Genomic DNA, 20,443 nt, shown 5'->3' on the forward strand with positions numbered 1-20,443 from the left:
AGGCCCATTGAGATCAAAGTTCATATATATTTTTTAACTATTAGTATCCTTGGTAAGGTGTCTCACCTGCATGGAATATACGCTTAATAAAAACCTGTGTTGGGTTTTTGTCAAATTTATAAGTTGTCTTCTTTTCCTTCCTGAAATGTTGATAGTAGTTAAGATGTTTGGTGCTCTTCTTGTTAAAAATCTTCTCACTTGGCCAAGGGACTTCACACTTGTGTGAAGGGACATAATGACTTGTGTCATTTCTGAGCCTCTGAGAAGAAACTCAGTTTTACCCGTAAGCATTCCAGGTATTTACTGCAGACCCCTGTTGGAGTGGACCTGGTGCTCCAAGTATTCAGAATAAAAAGAGGAAGGCAGGATGCTTGCTCTTTGTGAGGCTCAGGGACAGTGGCAGAGTTGTCACCTTGGAGCGTGTTAGAAATATAAGGTCTTGGACTCAGCAGAGATTCACTTAATCACTATTTGCATTTTTAGTAAAGTCAGCAAGGGATTCACAGATGCATAAAATATGAGAGGCACTGATATAAATGATGCCTGAGAGGTAGCAGTGCAAGGGTGTCTCTGAACAGAAACAACACATTCTAGGAAAGAAAGCAGGAATATTTTGCTCAGGAATAAATGGGGATCCAGCAGAGAGACTGCATACTGTGCCTCCTGGCATCCATGACTGCTGTGTTACCATCATGAGGATATAGTCAGTGAGAGTGGGCCATTGCTCCTGGGGGGAGATCTGGGGCTGGGTTCCTAGGAGCTTCTGCATATAACATTTGGTGACTGATGAATACACAGTCTGAATTCATATGTGTTTCTGATTAAAAACAGCATATATATATATATATATATAAATAAATTTCCAAATAATTCACTGTGTGCCATATTCCCAATGCTGAAATATTAGCTCAGAAGTGTACCATTTTCCACATCATGTATTGTGATCACCAGTGTCTTTGGTTTTAGCCCCACAGCTGTGCTGCCCATGATGCTTCAAGAAACAAACAAGAAATAGTCATCATCTAATGAAGCCACAAATATAGATTCTTTCCCCCCTTTTCTGTGGTATTATCTAAGTGTCTTAGATGTAATTTTAGCACTCTTTGGTGTGGCTCCATATAGATGTCATGAATGTTCTATTGTTTTTCTTGGATTTACTGCATTGATAATTCATTACCTCTGACCTTACGGTCCACAGCTCTGCATTGGAAACCTGAGCGAGTCTTACCTACGTAAGTGTTTTGTCATGAGTCATATCCCACCTTCTTGTATTTAGGAACCAGTCAATCCTGCAGCTCTGGGCTTCACGGCCTTTTTAAATGCTGAAATCACCAAGAAACGTCATGTAATTTAAGAAATGTGGCACCAGATGGGCCATGAACTAGATGTGTTTACAGTGTGGGAATTAACATAGAAAGGCAGAGGGACATCTGGTTCAGTCTCACCAGGCAACACATAAGGTGGATCATATATTTCAGATCTCTGTCCCTGCCTCTACAAATAGTGGTGAGTGCATGTGTCTGGGGGTTATACATCGACATTAGCAGGTAGGCCAATCAGCACAGACAGACTCCATGTATAACGAAGTTGGACACTTTGTGACTGATGACATCCATAGCATGTGGAGAAACCCATGGCTAGATCTTAGTTACTCTCAGTTTCATTAATTAACTCAACAAAACATTTTCAAGCCCTGACTATGCAGCTGGGACATTTTGAATGTCAAGTAGTGGGGAGGAAAATGTCTCTATGTCTTCAGAACTTGAAAGTTTTATCTTCCTGATTTGTTTACCTTTTTCATTGTGTTTCTAGTTTCTTTGTATAGGAGCTTATGTGGGTTGATCTAGGGGAAAGGAACTTAGTTCTATTTTGTTTAGGGGCTGAGGGAGGAGACCAGGGCAGGAGAATGTTTAAAGGGACCACGTGTATGGTCTCAGTCCTGTGCATGTAAATATTTCTGGAAAAAACTTTGAAATGGGAGACTTGGCAAAAGTGAAAATAAGGGAAAGGGAAGAGCAAATCATGGGGCTTTTGTGATCTTCCTGACTGGATCAGGCTGCTTGGCTGGTTCTCTAACTTCTAGTCTTCTTGTCACCCTCACAGGGCCACCATGTGGATTTTGACTGGTTGACTCCACTCTCGTGTGGCTCTTCACTCTGATCAGTCTGAGGCCATCAGGAGAGAGCATCCTTGACAATGAGATAGGCTGAAGGATAGACAGGCAACCTGCTGTTCAGGCCAATCAGATTCCACTAATCCTCACCCAGAGTGATGGTTCAGGGCCAGGTACCTGCTCCAGGTGACACAGGTTCCACAAAGTCTGATTCTGTGGTCAGTGGAGGGGAAAGAGATGTTCTCTCTTTTCCTGGATGATAAAGTACAGGGTATAAAGATGGAAACAACTACCACCCATTTTTCAGTACCAGAGAGGCAAGCCTGAAGATGAAATCGGCATGCAAGGAGGTAGAGAAATTTTGTATGTGCAATTCTCTAAGAGCATAGATCCAAAGTGTTCTTGCCACAAGAAAGATAGAGCAAAGCAAAACAAAACAAAGAAAAGAAAAAGTAGAGAGTCAGGGAGGAGGAACTAATTTGGCAGAGTAGTAGGAAGACCCCAAGCTTGTCTCAACACTAGAACACAGTAAGGTAAATATCAAATCATTCCAAATACCCAAGATATTAATAGAAAAAAACTGCACAACTACAGAGAGACAAGAGGCCACATGATGGAAAGTAGGAGGTGGGGAGTCATGCTTTTGGGGATACAATTATGGGTTCTGTGGAGGGGACAAAGTCCTTGTCTCATACAGAGGAGGCAGAGAGAGTGAGAGAGAGTGGGGAGAACCCCGGGTATCACACAAGGAAAACACTTCCCCATAGCCATTGACTGGGAAAAGAAGAGGGGTTGATTTCTTTGTGAAATTTACAATCAGTGGGAATTAAAGACTAGAGTTCTGGAGGTCCAAACAATGGCCAATGTGGAATCCAGTGGGCACTGCTGTGCTTTTGTGGCGAGGGAGGGCAGAAATCTGGGGACAGACATGACCTGAGGATCCCCTGGGACACATGGGATAAAGTGAGTCTCCTCCTATTTGGGTTCATCTGGAAGAGGTGGCAGCACCTCTCTGGGGACAAAAGAGCTGGCAGGCACCATTACCCTGCCACACCTCAGAGCACTAACACAGGGACACTTGCTGCATGTGGCTAACCTAGACACTGGTTATTAGCTGCACTTTACTACCAACTCCATGCCCGTGTGCTTCAGTGTGATTGCCCTTCTGGGACAAACCTGTACCAGTCTCAGTGTGGTGAGACCCTCCCCACACAACCAGCATGGGCATCTGACATGCCAGGTTCCTAATGTTTGGAGGTTTAAAACTCAGCAAGCCCGCCTGGGATACAGAAGAGGAGCACTATGTTATTTGGTGGTCAGAAGGTCAGGGCACAGACAGGGTGAAGGCAGGGATCTGAGGGACACCTGGAGCACACAAGGGGAGATTGTTTGCTCTTCTGGGAGGGCTTCCCTGAGAGCAGAAGCAAGGAATCCCTTCTCTATGCACAAGAGAGGGGGCTGGTGACATTTGCCTCCCCTACCAATCAGTATTTTTCAAAAAGCTGGAACAAACAAACCTAAAATCTGTATGGAATTAGAAAAGACTCAGCATAGCCAAAGTAATTTTGAAAAAGAAAAGCAAAGCTTGAGACATCATGATTCTGGAATTCAAAGCTCTAGTCATCAAGACAGCATGGTACTGGGCAGAGAAACAGACACATAAAACAGTGAAACAGAACAGAGAGCCCAGAAATGGACCCATAAGCCTACAGTCAACTAATCTTTGAGAAAGCAGGAAAGAATATCCAATGGAAAAAAGAATATCGCTTCAACAGATGGTGTTGGGAAAACTGGACAGCAACATGCAAAAGAGTGAAATTGTACCACTTTCTTACACGATATTCAAAATTAAATTCAAAACGGGTGAAAGACCTAAATTTGAGACAGGAAACCATGAAAAGCCTAGAGGAAGACACAGGTGCAACCTCTTTAATATGGGTTGTCGAAATTTCTTACTAGATAGGTCTCCTGAGGAAAGGGAAAGAATAGAAAAATAAACTATTGGGACTTCATCAAGGTAAACACCTTCTGCACAGCAAAATCAACAACCAACAAAACTAAAAGGCAACCTACAGAATGGAAGAAGATATTTGAAAAATGACATATCTGATAAAGGTTTATTATCCAAAATCTATAAAAAAAACTTATCAAAATCAACACTCATAAAACTAATAATCTAGTTAGGAAATGAACAGAAGCTTCTTCACAATAAAGGAAACAGTCAACAAAACAAAGAGGCAAGCCACGGAATGGGAGAAGATATTTGAAAATGACAGTACAGACAAAGGGCTGATATCCAAGATCTGTAAAGAACTCAAACTCAACACACACAAAACAGATCATCATGGGACATCTGGGTGGCTCAGTTGGTTAAGCGGCTGCCTTCAGCTCAGGTCATGATCCCAGCGTCCTGGGATGGAGTCTCACATTGGGCTCCTTGCTCGGCAGGAAGCCTGCTTCTCCCTCTGCCTCTGCCTGCCACTCTGTCTGTCCGTGCTCACTCACTCTCTCTCCCTCTCTCTCTGACAAATAAATAAATAAAATCTTAAAAAAAAAAAACAAACAAACAAACAGATAATCATGTCAAAAAATGGGCAGAAGACATGACAAGACAATTCTCCAGAGAAGACATACAAATGGCTAACATGCACATGGAAAAATGTTCATCATCACTAGCCATCAGGGAGATTCAAGTCAAAACCACATTGAGATACCACCTTACACCAGTTAGAATGGTCAAAATTAACAAGACAGGAAATGACATGTGTTGGAGAAGGCGGAACCCTCTTACACTGTTGGTGGGAATGCAAATTGGTGCAGGCACTTTGGAAAACAATGTGGAGATTCCTTAAGAAATTAAAAATAAAGCTTCCTTATTACACTGCAATGGCACTATTGGGTATTTACCCCAAAGATATAGATGTAGTGAAAAGAAGGGCCATCTGTACCCCAATGTTCATAGCAGGAATGGCCACAGTCGCCAAACTGTGGAAAGAACCAAGATGCCCTTCAATGGATGAATGGATAAGGAAGATGTGGTCCATATATACTATGGAGTATTATGCCTCCATCAGAAAGGATGAATACCCAACTTTTGTATCAACATGGATGAGACTGGAAGAGATTATGCTGAGTGAAATAAGTCAGGCAGAGAGAGTTAATTATCATATGGTTTCATTTATTTGTGGAGCATAAAGGAATAACATGGAGGACATGGGGAGATGGAGGGGAGAAGAGAGATGGGGGAAATTGGAGAGGGAGATGAACCATTGGAGACTGTGGACTCTGAGAAACAAACTGAGGGTTTTGGAGGGGAGCAGGGCAGAAGGTTGGGTGAGCCTGGTGGTGGGTTTCATGGAGGGCATGGATTGCATGGAGCACTGGGTGTGGTGCATAAACAAAGAATTTTGGAACACTGAAAAGAAATTTAAAAAAAAAAGAAAAAAAATGAGCAGAAAGCATGAACAGACTTTTTTTTTAAAAAAAATTTAACTTAATTTAATTTTTTTTTTTTTTTTATTACAGGAAAGAGTTCCATGGAGTGGCCTTTCCTCTTGATCTGAGCGTATGTACTGAAGACAGGAAACATTATATAATAACATGAGATGATGTTTCCACAGGACTTGGGGCTCAAATTTGATTTAGTTTTTAAGAATGCAGCCCAAGTTTGCATCTGCAGGAGTAGAGGGTGTTTATGACATTGTTGAAAAGACCAGCTGCCAATTCCCAAAGGGCCTTCATGCCAAAGGGAAAGGAGCCCCAGTTCTCGACTCCTGGTTGTGATTTCAGTCAGGACATCCCACTAACGTCAGAAAAGACCTGACTATATAAGAAGTGACTGACTCAACTGCGGAGTTCCCCCAAGAATAGTGTCATGGCAAATAGCAATGGCTATTCCTGGTGGGACGTCCCCTGCCACAGGGAAAGCCCGACATCAGTTGGCCGAATAGGATCAGAAAACCATGGGAGAGGACTCACCACTCAGATATGTAGGAATGTATTTTGCTACAGGAAGGAGAGTTATTTTCTTCTCTCAGGGCATGCCTCAAAGGGACAGAGATTGTTGGGGGACTCCTCCAGGAATAAAGGTGCTGTCAGGTGTCATTTCCCTCCTTCTCCCCTGAATGTAAGCACACAGACATCTGTGGAAACCCATGTAGAGCCAACACTCACTAACTCCTTTGCTATCAGCATGCTACACAGCCATGTTTCCCTGCAGGCATACTCCCTCAGGCCAGACTTTATGCTGCAGTTCCCTTCCCACAGTATACCTGTGCAAACCTTGTTGACACTGTACATGCTGCCTCAGTACACTTCTGTGGATTTGGCTCCTCCCACCCAGACAGTACGCATCTCAGTGGGTGCAGACCACTATGACAGCAAACCTGTGGAAACTTTGCTAACGCCATACCACCACCCCCACACTCTTCTGAGGTTCTTCCCACTCCAGTAGGATCCCAGCAGGAGCCCATCAAAGTGGCATCACAAGCCTGGTATGTTCAAGCATTCCTGATAGGGGCCACTCTTCTGCAAGATGAATCTTGCCCTGGGTAAAGATAAAGGTAACTATACAGTACATTCTTACTGAGGCTAGAAGTGGGCTGGGGTGGGCGTCTGATGCAGGGCCCTTTCACCAATGAAACTTCCCAGGGGACAACACAGAGAATGGGCCTTGCAGATCAGTGCAACTTCTTCATCTCTGGGAAACATTTAATATGACATAACTTAAAGACAAGGAGGCTGCTGAATGGCCCACTAAGGACAGAGGGACCATACCCTAACTGCACATGCAAGGACAGCCATTGCAGATTACTGGACTAAAGGAAAGAGTGGATCAGCCTCCACAGCAGATATGCAACATACATAGGGGATAACCCTGAAGTGTCAGGCTCTGGTGAACAGGGGACACTGCACTGCAGAATATTACAGAACTTCTTCATAAGGACACGACTTTCAAGAGCAGGAGATATAGCTAACTTCCCTAACATACAGAAAGAGAACACAGACTTAAACAAAATGAAGACACAGAGGAATATGTCCCAAATGAAAGAATAGGGAAAAATTACAGCCTGAGAGCTAAATGAAAAGGAGGTATAATATGCCTGATAGAGAATTTAAAGTAAATGTCATAAGTTACTCTCTAGACTTGAGAAAAGAGTAGAGGACTCCAGTGAGATCCTCAACAATTAGATAGAAATGATAAAGAACCAATCAGTGTTGAAGAAGTAAATAACTGAAATTAAAAATACACTAGGTGGAACGAGTAGGAAAATAGAGGAAGAAGAGGAACAGATGAGTGGCCTGTAAGACAGGGTGTGGGAAGCAATCCAGTTTAAAAGGAGAGGAGGGAAAAATATACCAAAGAAAAGTAGACTTAGGGAATTCAGCAACATCTTCAAGCATAAAAATATCTGCAGCATACGTCTCAGAATGAGAGGAGAGAAAAAGGTGCAAAAAATTGATTTGAAGAAATAATAGCTGAAAACTTCCCCCAACAGTTGAAGCAAACAGAAATCAAGATTCAGGACACACAGATTTTGCCCCCAGCAAAATCAATGCAAGGAGGTCCACAGCACAATACATATCAATTAAAATGGCAAAAAGTAGAGATGAGTATCTGTTTTTTTGGGTGTTGAATTTGAGGAGTTCTTTATAGATCTTGGATATCAGCCCTTTGTCTGTAGTGTCATTTGGGAATATCTTCTCTCATTCAGTGGGTTGCCTCTTTGTTTTGTTGACTGTTCCTTTGCTGTGCAGAAGGAATGAATATCCAATCTTTGTATCAACATGGACAGGACTGGAGGAGATTATGCTGAGTAAAATAAGTCAAGCAGAGAAAGTCAATTATCATATGGTTTCGCTTGCTTGTGGAGCATAAGGAATAACATGGAGGACATTAGGAGAAGGAAAGGAAAAGTGAATTGGGATAAATCGGAGGGGGAGAGGGACCATGAAAGACTGTGGACTCTGAGAAACAAACTGAGGGCTTTAGAAGGGAGGAGGGTGGAGGGATGTATTAGCCTGGTGGTAGGTGTTAAGGGCAACATGGACCTGCTGAGCCCTACTTCCTCCTTTTGGAGATGGCCACCATGATGTGTTCTGGAAACCCATGAGATCTGATCCTTGATAAGCAATCTGTGCATAGCCTACTGATACGTCTCCAAAGTGGGAATCACAGCCTCCTGCAATCTGTACCTGAAAGGGATCTGGGAACCAAGAATATGAGTTACAGGACAAGGATAGGGAAAGAAATGAAATAACATGCATGGAAGCCAAGGATGGTGGAAGAGAAGGAGAAGTTTAGGGGTCTGGAAGGATTAGATCAGTTTGGTTTGGAGGGACACTCACACAAAGGGGAAGTGGTGGTTGATGCAGACAGGGGAAGAGGTGAAGGCTTGAAGAAGGAACAATTGTTGAAGGAGAGACATGAATGGCATGACTGGAGAATAGGGAAGGGCTCAGTATGAGAGCTGTGGTAAAAAAAAAAAATCTAAATTGAAGGGATTGCAGTGGGTACAGAGAACACATAAATAGAGTTCACTAATGGGACTGAATGTGGAGAAAACTCATTTCAAGGAGTCATTCACAGAGTGAGGGAGCAGAGTGTGCCTGATTGGAGGCCAGGGAGAGGGTGGTGTCAGGAGTCACTAGTGAGGGACTGGAGAGCTCAGTCTACACTCAATGAAAAGGGTGGGAAATAGAACAAGACATGAAATTTTACCAGAATTGGGGTCTGGCTTCTACCCTCTGCATAGATTAGTGTTATTCAGATTTATTATGGGGAGATGTGAGATTCAGAAGCCAGTAGAGATTTCTATCCTAGAGGAAGAAAGAACTCAAGGAGGCACATACACCTGCCACCTCCATCCCACCCTGGAGGGAAGTGAACTCACATTCAAGCTGCCATTCGCTGACATGGTAATGAATTATCTGAAGAAGTCTAATGGAATTTGTATGGAATATTCTTTCCAGTTCTATGAACCTCTCCTTACTGAAGTTACCCTTGGACCAAGGCCACAGGAAAATGAAAGCACCAGTCTTGTTCCAGCCATGAGTCTCCAGCTCATCTAGCCATGCTGAGCCTTGATTTTGTGTCCAGGAAGGGTTATAAAAGGATGAGGTCAGGATAATTCTGAAGGAGACTGGCTTCTGGAAGGCTGTGGGCAAAAAAACAGATTAAGGAATAAGAGAGCATTTGGAAGGAGACAGAATGGAGAAGAGGGTACAGGGAGGAGAACCAACATCTGGAGGACAGAGAAGCCATAGTTATCTCAGGAGACATGTGCTTTCCCAGAACTCTGACCTTCATACCCATCCTTCAGAAAAAGAGCACATTGTCCTAGAAGTGGGAATGCTCAGGAAGGAACCATGCTGGCACTCTGGTCCTCAGATAAATGGTGAGGAACCCACACCATGAGTGCACACACACGGAGACACAAATGCACACAAGTACACACACAACCACATACACAGATGCACACATATGCACACAGTATGCACACACAAAAAAACAGACACATACCCAAACACCTACACACATGTAAAGTGAATTTTTTTTAAGATTTTATTTTACATGTGTGTAGATGCACAGAGATGCACATAGACACAAACATACACATACTTATACATACTTACACAACACACACATATACACATATTCAAAGGCACACAAGCATATGTTCACACATTACACACACAAATACTGGTACAAACACACACACACACACACACACACACACACTCACATGTGTACCCAATGGGTAAGGCCACAGTTCTCACCATCTTCACTGTTACCACCTGGGAGGAGAAACACCAGCAGCACAAGCTGCAGAAACAGCATTGTATTTGCAGATGTTTTCTTTCTCTTACAAGTCAGCCTTCGATGTCTGTTCTAAAAAACCTACCCCACACACAGGCCCTTTCTTCTGACGTCCTTCTCCACACACAAGCTTTCCCTGAGTCTCTTCTAAAATGCAAATGTGCTCCTCCCTCAACCCTGGATGCCTACTCAGACTCTCAGTTCCCCTCCTGGTCTGACCCTCCTCTCTGGGTTCCAGCTTCTCCCTGTCACCAGCTTCCATCCTGCTGTCCATCCCCTACTTTAGTCGCTACAGAACCAGTACTGTGTGACATGGAAAATCACCCCACCTCTCAGGCCTTTCCTTCTCATCCAGATAATAACCCATGAAAACACTTGGCTCCCAACACACAGCCCTGGGCTCTGCTGTCACTCTGTCCCTACTGCCCCATGTATTTTATTTCCTGCCATTTCCCCACTACAGTTCATTCACATCTCTGACTTCTCACTGCTTATGTTAAACAAAAACAAAAACAAAATCATCCAGGTAAATGTGAATATCCAGTTGTTTTCATTAAGTGATTCAAGAATGGAGCAGCATCCCATCTGACAGGTAGGGGGGAACTCTGAATAGATGTATAAATGGGTAGATTTTTTTTTCCAATTTATTTATTTTCAGAAAAACAGTATTCATTATTTTTTCACCACACCCAGTGCTCCATGCAAGCCGTGCCCTCTATAATACCCACCACCTGGTTCCCCCAGCCTCCCACCCCCCCCCCCCGCCACTTCAAACCCCTCAGACTGTTTTTCAGAGTCCATAGTCTCTCATGGTTCACCTCCCCTTCCAATTTACCCAAATACCCTTCTCCTTTCTAACGCCCCTTGTCCTCCATGCTATTTGTTATGCTCCACAAATAAGTGAAACCATATGATAATTGACTCTCTCTGCTTGACTGATTTCACTCAGCATAGTCTCTTAATGGGTAGATTTTATAGGAAGGAAGTTGAAAAAGAAGAAAAGAAGGGTTTCGGCGGTTATTCCCTTAATTGGGAGAGCAAAGACGGTCTTGCCATGCAGATGACCTCCCCTCCTTGGGGAATGGAGAGGGTCCATGTGAAAGAGCACCTCCCTGCTGCAGAGCAGAGAATTCTCCCTGATGAAGGCAGTGAAAACTGCGGCTAGGTTAGGGATAAAGCAAGGTTTAGGGACTTAGCCTAGGCCTAGGCACCAATTTGGGCCCACGGATTTCTTTTTTAGCAGTTGCTCTATTCGCTTGTCCAGATTCCCCCATGATTATCTATGTAACAGCACCAGCAACCACCAGTCTGCCATTATTCTTAGGGGAGGAGCCAGGAGCCATCACAGAGACCACAAGACATTTAATATGAAGAATACCCTCTCCATCTAAGTTACGTTAACATATATTCACTCAGCAAACAGTCACTTAACACCTGCCTGGATCCAAGCACCACACTACTCTCATGAAAATACAGTGGTCACAGTGCAGTCACTTTATCAAGGCAATTTTAGGTCTACCTGGGAAGAAAAGAACTATACATCTTGGTGTGCTGTGTTACTTTTTCTTTCATTGGTTTATTTTAAGTTCCAGTACAGTTAACAAACAATAGTATATTAGTTTCAGGGAAAGAGCATAGGGATTCTACAATCCTCTACATTACTCAGTGCTCATCAGTATAAATGTATTCCTAGTCCCCTTCACCTATTTCCCCCACGCCCCACCCATCTCCCCTCTGGAAACCAGTGGTGTGTACTCTATAGATAAGAGTCTTATTTTTATCTTGGTCACTTTTCCATTGTTCATTTTGTTAGTTTCTTAAATTCCACACATGAAGAAGTCATATGGTATTTGTCTTTCTCTGAGTGATTATTTCACTTATCATCATACTCTAGCTCATCCATGTTGCTGCAAATGGGAAGATTTCAGTAACTTTTATGGCCAAGTAATATTCCACTGTGGGTACATATCACACCTTTTTTTCTGTATTCCTCTATCTATGGACACAAGGACTTCTTCCATACATGGACAATTGTAAATAATGCTGCAGTAAACATTGGGGTGCATGTGTCTTTTCATTTTAGTGTTTTCACAATCTTCAGATAAATATGCAATAGTAGAATTACAAGATAATGTGGTAAATCTCTTTTTTTAATTTTTTGAGGAACCTTCATACTGTTTTCCACCATGGCTGCACCAATTTGCATTCTTACCAAGTGTACAAGAGTTCCTTTAACTCCACTTCCTCTACAACACTTGTTTCTTGTGATTTTGAATTTAGCTAATGTGACAGGTGTGAAGTGATGTCTCATTGTGGTTTTGATTTGCATTTCCCTGATGATGAGAGATGCTGAGCATTTTTTCCTGTGTCTGTTGGCCATCTGGATGTCTTCTTTAAAGAAATGCCTACTCATGTCTTCCACCCATTTTTAAATCAGATTATTTGTTCTTTTGGTGTTGAGTTCTCTAAGTTCTTCATGTATTTTGGATACTAAACCTTTAATAAATATTTTATTAGGAAATATCTACTCACATTCAGTAGGTTGACTGAAAGTTTTGTTCACTGTTTCCTTTGCTGTTCGAAAGCTTTTTATCTAAAAAAAAAAAAAAAAGAAAGAAAGAAAAAAAGAAAAAAAAAAGCTTTTTATCTTGGTGAAGTCCCAATAAATCATTTTTTATTTTGTTTCTCTTGCCTCTGGCAATGTGTTTAGCAAGAAGTTGCTGCAGTCAAGGTCAAAGAAGTTGCTGCCTGTGTTCTCTAGAATTTTGGTGGATTCTTTCTTGTCTCATATTTAGGTCTTTCATCCATTTGGGGTTTATTTTTGTGTATGGCATTAGAAAATGGTCTAGTTTCATTCTTCCATGTGTGCCTGTCCAATTTTCCCGACACTGTTGAAGAGACTCTCTTTCCTCCTTTGTCGAAGATTAGTTGACCATAGAGTTGTGGTTCATTTCTGGGTTCTCTATTCTGCTCCATGAATCTATGTGTCAGTTTTTATGCTAGTACCATACTGTCTTGATGCTTACAGCTTTGTAATACAGCTTCAAGTCTGGAATTGTGATGCCACCAACTTTGGTTTTCTTTTTCAACATTTCTTTGGCTATTTTGTGTCTTTTCTGGTTCCATACAAAATTTTAGGATCATTTGCTCCAGCTCTGTGAAAAATGTCAATGATAATTGGATAGAGATTGCATTGAATGTGTAGATTTCTTTGGGCAACATAAACAATCCATGAGCATGGAATTTTTTTTTTTCATTTCTCTGTGTCTCCCTCAATTTCTTTCATAAGCGTTCTATGGTTTTCAGAGTACATGTCCTTTACCCCTATGGTTAGTTTTATTCCTAGGTATCTAATGGTTTTTGATGCAATTGTAAGTGGGATTGATTTTGTAATTTCTCTTTCCTCTGCCTCATCATTAGTGTATAGAAATGTGACTGAGTTCTGTGCATTGATTTTATATCCTGCCATTTTACTGAATTCCTGTATGAGTTCTAGCAATTTCTGAGTGAAGTCTTTAGGTTTTCAACACAGAGTATCATGTCATCTGTGAAGAGTGAAAATTGCCAATTTGGATGCTTTTTATTTCTTTTTGTTGTGATTGCTGAGGCTAAAATATCCAGTATTATGTTGAACAACAGTGGTGAGAATAGCCATCACCGTCATTTTCCTGACCTTAGGGGGAAAGCTCTAATTTCTTCCCCATTGAGGTTGATATTTGCTGTGGGTTTTTCATATATGGCTTTTATGATATTGAGGTATGGTCCCTCTACCTATACTGAAGAAAGTTTTTATCAAAAAAGGAATACTGAATTTTGTCAAATGCTTTCTCTGCATCCATTGAAAGAGTCATATATTTCTTGTCCTTTTTTTTTTAATGTAAGTGATGTATCACATTGATCAATTTGCAGATGTTAAACCATCCTTTCTGTCCAGGAACAAATCTTGGTCATGGTGAAAAATCCATTTAATGTACTTTTGGATCCTTTTGGCTAGTATCTTCGTGAGAATTTTTGCATCCATGGTCTTCAGGGATATAGATCTGTAATTCTCCTTTTTGCTGGAGTCTTTGTCAGGTTTAGGGATCAAGGTAATTCTGGCTTCATAGAATGAGTTTGGAAGTTTTCTTTCCATTTCTTTTTGAAACAGCTTCAGAAAAATAGGTATTGATTCTTCTTTAAATGTTTGTAGAATTCCACTGGGAGGCCATCTGACCCTGATGGCCTCTTGTTTGTTGGGAGAGTGTAGATTACTGCTTCGATTTCTTTGCTGGTTACAGGTCTGTTCAGGTTTTCTATTTCCTTCTGCTTTGGTTTTGGTAGTTTGTATGTTTCTAGGAATGCATCCATTTCTTCCAGATTGCCTAATTTATTGGTACATAATTGCTCATAATATTCTTTTATAATTGTATTTCTTCAGCGTTCATTATGATCTCTCCTCTTTCATTTATGATTTCATTTATCTGGGTCCTTTCTCTTTTCTTTTTGATAAATTTGGCTAAGAGTTTTTCGATCCTATTAATTCTTTCAAAGAACAAGTTCCTAGTTTGGTTGATTTGTTCTACTGTTAGTTTGATTTCTATGTCATTGATTTCTGCTCTAGTCTTTATTATTTCTCTTCTCCTGCAGCATTTAGGCTCTATTTGCTGTTCTTTTTCCAGCTTCTTTAGGTACAAGGCTAGGTTTTATATTTGGGACATTTTTCATTTCTTGAGAAAGGTCTGTACTGCTATATACCTCCCTCTAAGACTGCCTTTGCTGCATCCCAAAAGTTATGAACTGTCATGTTTTCATTTTTATTTGTTTCCACGTATTTTTTAATTACTCTTTAATTTCTTGGTTGACCTATTTATTTTTTAGTAGGATGTTCTTTAATGTCCATATAGTTGTGCTCCATCCAGATTTTCTCTTATTCATGTCTCCTGCCCATTTTTTGATATGATTATCTGTTTTTTGGGTGTTGAGTTTGAGGAGTTCTTTATAGATCTGGATATCTGCCCTTTGTCTGTAATGTCATTTGCAAATATCTTCTCTCATTCCATGGGTTGCCTCTTTGTTTTGTTGTCTGTTCCCTTTGCTGTGCAGAAGCTTTTTATCTTGAAGTCCCAAAAGTTATCTAAACAACAACAACAACAATTTTCTCTTGTGATTGGGTTCAAGTTTTAAAGAATTGTGGTCTGAAAATATGCATGGTATAATCTCAATCTTTTGGTTTTGGTTGAGACATGATTTGTGACCCAGTAAGTGATCTATTCTGAAGAATGCTCCATGTGCACTCAAGAAGAATGTGTATTCTGTGTCTTTAGAATGAAATGCTCTGAATATATTTTTGAAGTCTATCTCATCCACTGTGTCACTCAAACCCATTGTTTCCTCGTTCATCTTCTGCTTGGATGATCTGCCCATTGCTGTGACTGGGGTGTTAAATCCCCTACTATTATTATATAATTATCTATTTTTTTATTTTGTTATTTTTATGTTTTTTTGTTATTACTTGATTTTATTTTGTTATTTTTATGTTGTTTTTATTTTTATGTTTTATGTTTTTATATTTTATTATGTTATTTTTATGTTGTTTTTTTTAATTTTGTTATTACTTGATTTATATAATTGGCTGCTCCCATGTTAGGAGCATAAATATTTATAATTGTTAGATCTTCTTGTTGATAGACCCTTTTATTATGATATACTGTCCTTCTTCATCTCTTATTACAGTGTTTGGGTTAAAATCTATTTTGTCTAACGTAAGATTGCTACTTCAGCTTCCTTTTGATGTCCATTAGCATGATAAATGGTTCTCCACCCCCTCACTTTCAATCTGGAGCTATCTTTGGGTCTAAAATGAGTCTCTCATAGACACCATATCAACAGATTTTTTTAAAAACTTTTTTATCCAGTATGATTCCTTGTGTCTTTTGGTTAGAGCATTTAGCCCATTTACATTCAGAATAACTATTGAAAGATATGACTTTAGTACCATTGTATTACCTATAAACTCAGTATTTCTGTAGATTGTCTCTGTTTCTTTCTGGTTTTTGTTACTTTTGCACTATCTCCTCGCTCACAGATCCCCTTTAATATTTACTGCAGGCCAGGCTTAGTTTTCACTTAATCCTTTAGTTTTTGTTTGTCTGGGAAACTCTCTATGTCTCCTTCTATTATGAATGACAGTCTTGCTGGATAAAGTATTTTTGGCTGCATAGTTTTCCCATTCAGCACCTTGAATATATCATGCCAGTCCTTTCTGGCCTGCCAGCTCTCTGTGGACAGGTCTTCTCTTTCTACATTTGTAGGTTAAAGACCTCTTGTCCTGAGCTACCTTCAGGATTTTGTCATTGTCTCTGAAATTTGCAGGCTTCTACATACATAGTAATATATGTAGAGGTGCTAACCTATTTTATTATTGTGTTATGTTAGTCACTATACAGTACATTATTAGTTTTTGATCTAGTGTTCCATGATTCATTGTTTGTGTATAACACCCAGTGCTCCACACAATCCATGCCCTCCTTAATACCCATCACCAGGCTCACTGTCTTCCCAGCCCCCTCCCTTCTAAAACTCTCTGTTTCCTGGAGTCCATAGTCTCTCATGGTTCATCTCCCACTCCAATTCCCTCCCCCCTTCATTTCTCCCTGACCTATTTTTATTGGTTTTGAGTGTGTTCTCTGTGTCTCATGGACTTCAGTGTCTGTTTCCTTCCCTAGATTAGGGAAGTTCTCAGGTATAATTTGTTCAAATAAACCCCTATAGGATCCTTATTATTCGAATATTGTTTTGCTTTGTGATATCCCTGATTTCTCAAATCCTCCACTCCGGATTCAGTAGCTGTTTTTCACTTTTTCTAAAATTCCTTATTCTGCCTCGTTTTGTCTTCTATATCACTGACTCTCTGCCTCATTTATCCTAAAAGTTAGAGCCTTTATTTTTTTACTGCATCTCAGTGATAATATTTTTCACTTTGGCCTGATTAGATTTAAGTTCTTTTATTTCTATAGTAAGGGATTCTCTACTGTCTTCTATGCTTTCTTTTTTTTTTCTAAGCCCCACTAGTACCTTTATAATCATTGTTTTGAGTTCTAATTCCAACATCTTACCTATATACATATTGATTAAATTTCTGGCAGTGAGTACTGCCACCTATTCTTCCTTCTGGGGTGAATTTCTCTGTCTCCTTATTATGACCTATTCTTCCTTCTGGGGTGAATTTCTCTGTCTCCTTATTATGTTTAGAAAAGAATAGATGAAAAAGAGAGAAGACAAAAATAGCAACAATACCACCAAAAAAATGCAAACAAAATAAACCAGAAGAAAACAGAAACAAAACAATAAGAAAAATCAAAAAAGAAGTAAAATGGAACAAAAGAATAAACTAGATCTTGGGTGTATTTTGGTCTGTTGTTAAAAGAAATTAGATCCCAAAATAGGAAAGAAATAAAAACTTATCCATACAAAAATAAAATAAAATACAATGAAAGGAAACAAAAAATAATGCAATATTATATATATATATATATATATATATCAAAGAAGAATTTTAAAAAAGAATTGTTAAAATAAGAAAACAACTGAAAAAAATTAAAACTGAAAGACTAAAGAATAATAACACAAACTAATAAAAATTTGAATGCTGTACACTGCTTTCCCCAAGAGCTGAAGTTTTGCAGTTCTCTATCATCAGTAAACTTGGTGCTAGTGAGCTGTTCCTGATGGCCTTCTGGCAGAGGGGCCTGTTGCACTGATTTTTAGGTGTCCTTGCCCTGGTGGAATTGTTCCCCCTTTGCCAGGGAGCCAGGTTCAGTGTAAGTGGCTCTGGATTACACTCTATTATACTACTTTTCTCCCTGAAGGTTTTCAGCACTGTTGGGGGGAATGAAAATAGTGGCACCCTGATCTCTAGCCCTGGAGCTGAAAGTTTCTGTCCCCCACTTTTCAGTGAGGCTTCACAAAAAGTAGCCAGTCACTCTCGTCTCCCTGATTTCTGTCCAATCTCTGTTCATCCAGCCCGTGATCAGTGATTTTATCTTGGGCACACAACACAGTTTCTGTTCTCTAAACTTTACAGACTCCTGCGGTGCACATCCACACTGTTCCTCTTGGGAAGAAAGCGGGTTTTCACCAAGCTTCCGCCTTTTGCTAGACCCCTCTCCAGAGAGCTGCCAAGCAACCAAACGGCAGTTTGTGGTTTATGGCAACACCTAGAAGAAAGCCGGCACTTAACTCACTGTTTTCAGTAGCTTCCCTGCTCTGATGCTTGGAACTCTTCCACCCTCAGTCACCTCCATTCTTTTTGTGACCCCAGAGATCCTGAGACCATATTGTCCCACCTGAGATTCTGCCCCTCCCCACCACTTGAATACCTTTAAGCCAGGGATGGCCAAAGTGTAGCAGACCTCTGGAAGTTCTGATTTTGCTTTCTTCTGCATATAACAATTTCCAGAATCCTCCTTAAGTAAGCTACCTCCCCTCCCTGGTTTATCTTCTGATCTACCTCCCCAGATATAGATATAGGTATAGATATATTTTAAGATTGCTTTGGCCATTCAGAGTCTTTTGTGGTTCCTTACGAATTTTAGGATTGTCTGCTCTAGTTGTGTGAAAAATGTTGTTGGTATTGTGATAAGCATTCCTTTAAGACTGTAGATTGTTTTGTAATGTAATATGGAGATGTTAACAAAATTTGTTCTTCCAACCCATGAAAATAGAATGTTGTTCTATTTCCTTGTGTCACCTTCTTCTTTTTTTCCATCAATGTTTTAGAGTTTTCAGAGGATAGATCTTTTACCTTTTTGGTTAAGTGCATTCCTATGTATTGCATTACTCTTGGTGTGATTTTAAAGGGTTTGGTTTTCTTAATTTCTCTTTATGTTCCTTCACTATTATTGTATAGAAATGTCATTATGTGTACTCTGCTATTTTAGGATGGAATGTTCTGAATATATCACTTAGATACATCTGGTTCAATATGTCTTTCAAGGTCACTGTTTCCTTGTTAATTTTCTGCTTGAAAGATCTGTCCATTGGTGTGGACAATTACTGCATTACTACTGATTACTATTACTATTACTGCATTACTACTGATTACCTCCTTCATGTTTGTTACTAGCTGCTTTATGTATTTGGGTGCTCCCATTTGGGGTGCATAAGTATTTACAATTGTTACATCTTCTTGTTGGATTGCTCCCCTTAGTATTATATAGTGTCCTTCTTGGCCTCCTATCACAGTCTTTCTGTTAATGTCTTTCCTGTCCAATACAAATATTGCTGTCTTAGCTTTCAGTTCACATCCATTTGCTTGATAAATGCTTCTCAACCCCTTCACTTTGAATCTGCATGTGTTTCCCTTTAGCTCTGAGATGAGTCTCTTGTATGCAGGATATAAATGCATCCTGATGTTTTTTATCCATCCCATCACCTATGTCTTTTGGCTAGATCATGTAATCCATTTACATTCAATGTAAATAGGTCTGTACTTATTGCCATTTTGTTATTTTTTATTATTATATTTGTAGTTTTGTTCCTTTCTCCTCTTGTTTTATTTTCCAATGGACAGTTGGCATTCTTTGGCAATACTTAGAATCTTTCTCTTTATTTTGCATATCTATTACTTATTTTTAATTTCTGGTTATCATTCAGTTTACATAGAACATCTTTTATATATAACAGTCAATATTAAGTTAAGGTCACTTAAGTTTGAACAAAAACCTTACTACTCTTCTGTCCCACCCCATCTATGTTTTCAGTATATGGTGTAATATTTTACATCCTCTTATTTTGTGAGTCCCTTGATTGATCTTTACATTATCCTCACTTTTACTACTTTTGTGCTTCCTTTCCTTTTGGTCTTTGCTTTTCATCCAGAGTCCCCTTTAAAATTTCTTGTAGTGCCGGGTTATTTTCTGGGAAACTCTTTTTTCTCCTTCTATGTTGAATGATAGCTTTGCTAAATAGAGTATTCTCTGCTGCTGGTTTTTCCTTTCAGTACTTTGACTATATCATGCCATTTTCTTCTGGCCTGCCAAGGTTCTCCTGAAAAATCAACTGGTGGCTTTATGAGTTTCCCTCATATATAACTGTCTTCTTTTGTCTTGCTGCTGTTAAAATTCTCGTTTATCATTACTTTTTGCCATTTAACTAAAAATGTAATATGGTGTGGACTTCCTTGAGATGATTTTTTATTGAGGCTTCTCTGTGCCTCCTGATTCTTGACTTCTCTTACCTTTACCAGATTTGGGAAGCTTTCAGCTATTATTTCTTCAAATAATTGTGTGCTCCTTTTCTATCTCTTCTTCCCCTGAGATCTATAAAGGAAATATTTTTATGCTTTATGGTGTCACGGCTTTCCTAAGTCTATTCATTTTGTATTCATTTTTCCTCTCTCTCTCCTATTCAGCTTGACCACTTTCTCTTGCCCTGTCTTCCAAGCCACTGTTCTGTTCTTCAGCTTCTGCTATTCTACTATTCATTTCATCAGTGTATTTTTAATTTCATTTATTGAGTTATTCATCACTGGT

General features: G+C 39.9%; 1 protein-coding gene across 1 annotated transcript; it reads right to left on the minus strand.

Annotated features, from left to right (window-relative positions):
- Positions 1 to 8,101: 8,101 nt before the first annotated feature.
- Positions 8,102 to 10,030, minus strand: LOC122918857 (T-cell surface glycoprotein CD1a-like). The gene is made up of 3 exons (XM_044267768.1): positions 9,893 to 10,030; positions 9,007 to 9,270; positions 8,102 to 8,319 (listed from the first exon to the last, which is right to left on the minus strand). The coding sequence occupies exons 1-3, from the start codon at positions 9,951 to 9,953 to the stop codon at positions 8,102 to 8,104; spliced, it is 543 nt and encodes a 180-aa protein (XP_044123703.1). The 5' UTR covers positions 9,954 to 10,030.
- Positions 10,031 to 20,443: the final 10,413 nt, after the last annotated feature.

This window comes from Neovison vison, chromosome 10 (assembly GCF_020171115.1).
Source record: "Neovison vison isolate M4711 chromosome 10, ASM_NN_V1, whole genome shotgun sequence".
NCBI lineage: Eukaryota > Metazoa > Chordata > Mammalia > Carnivora > Mustelidae > Neogale > Neogale vison.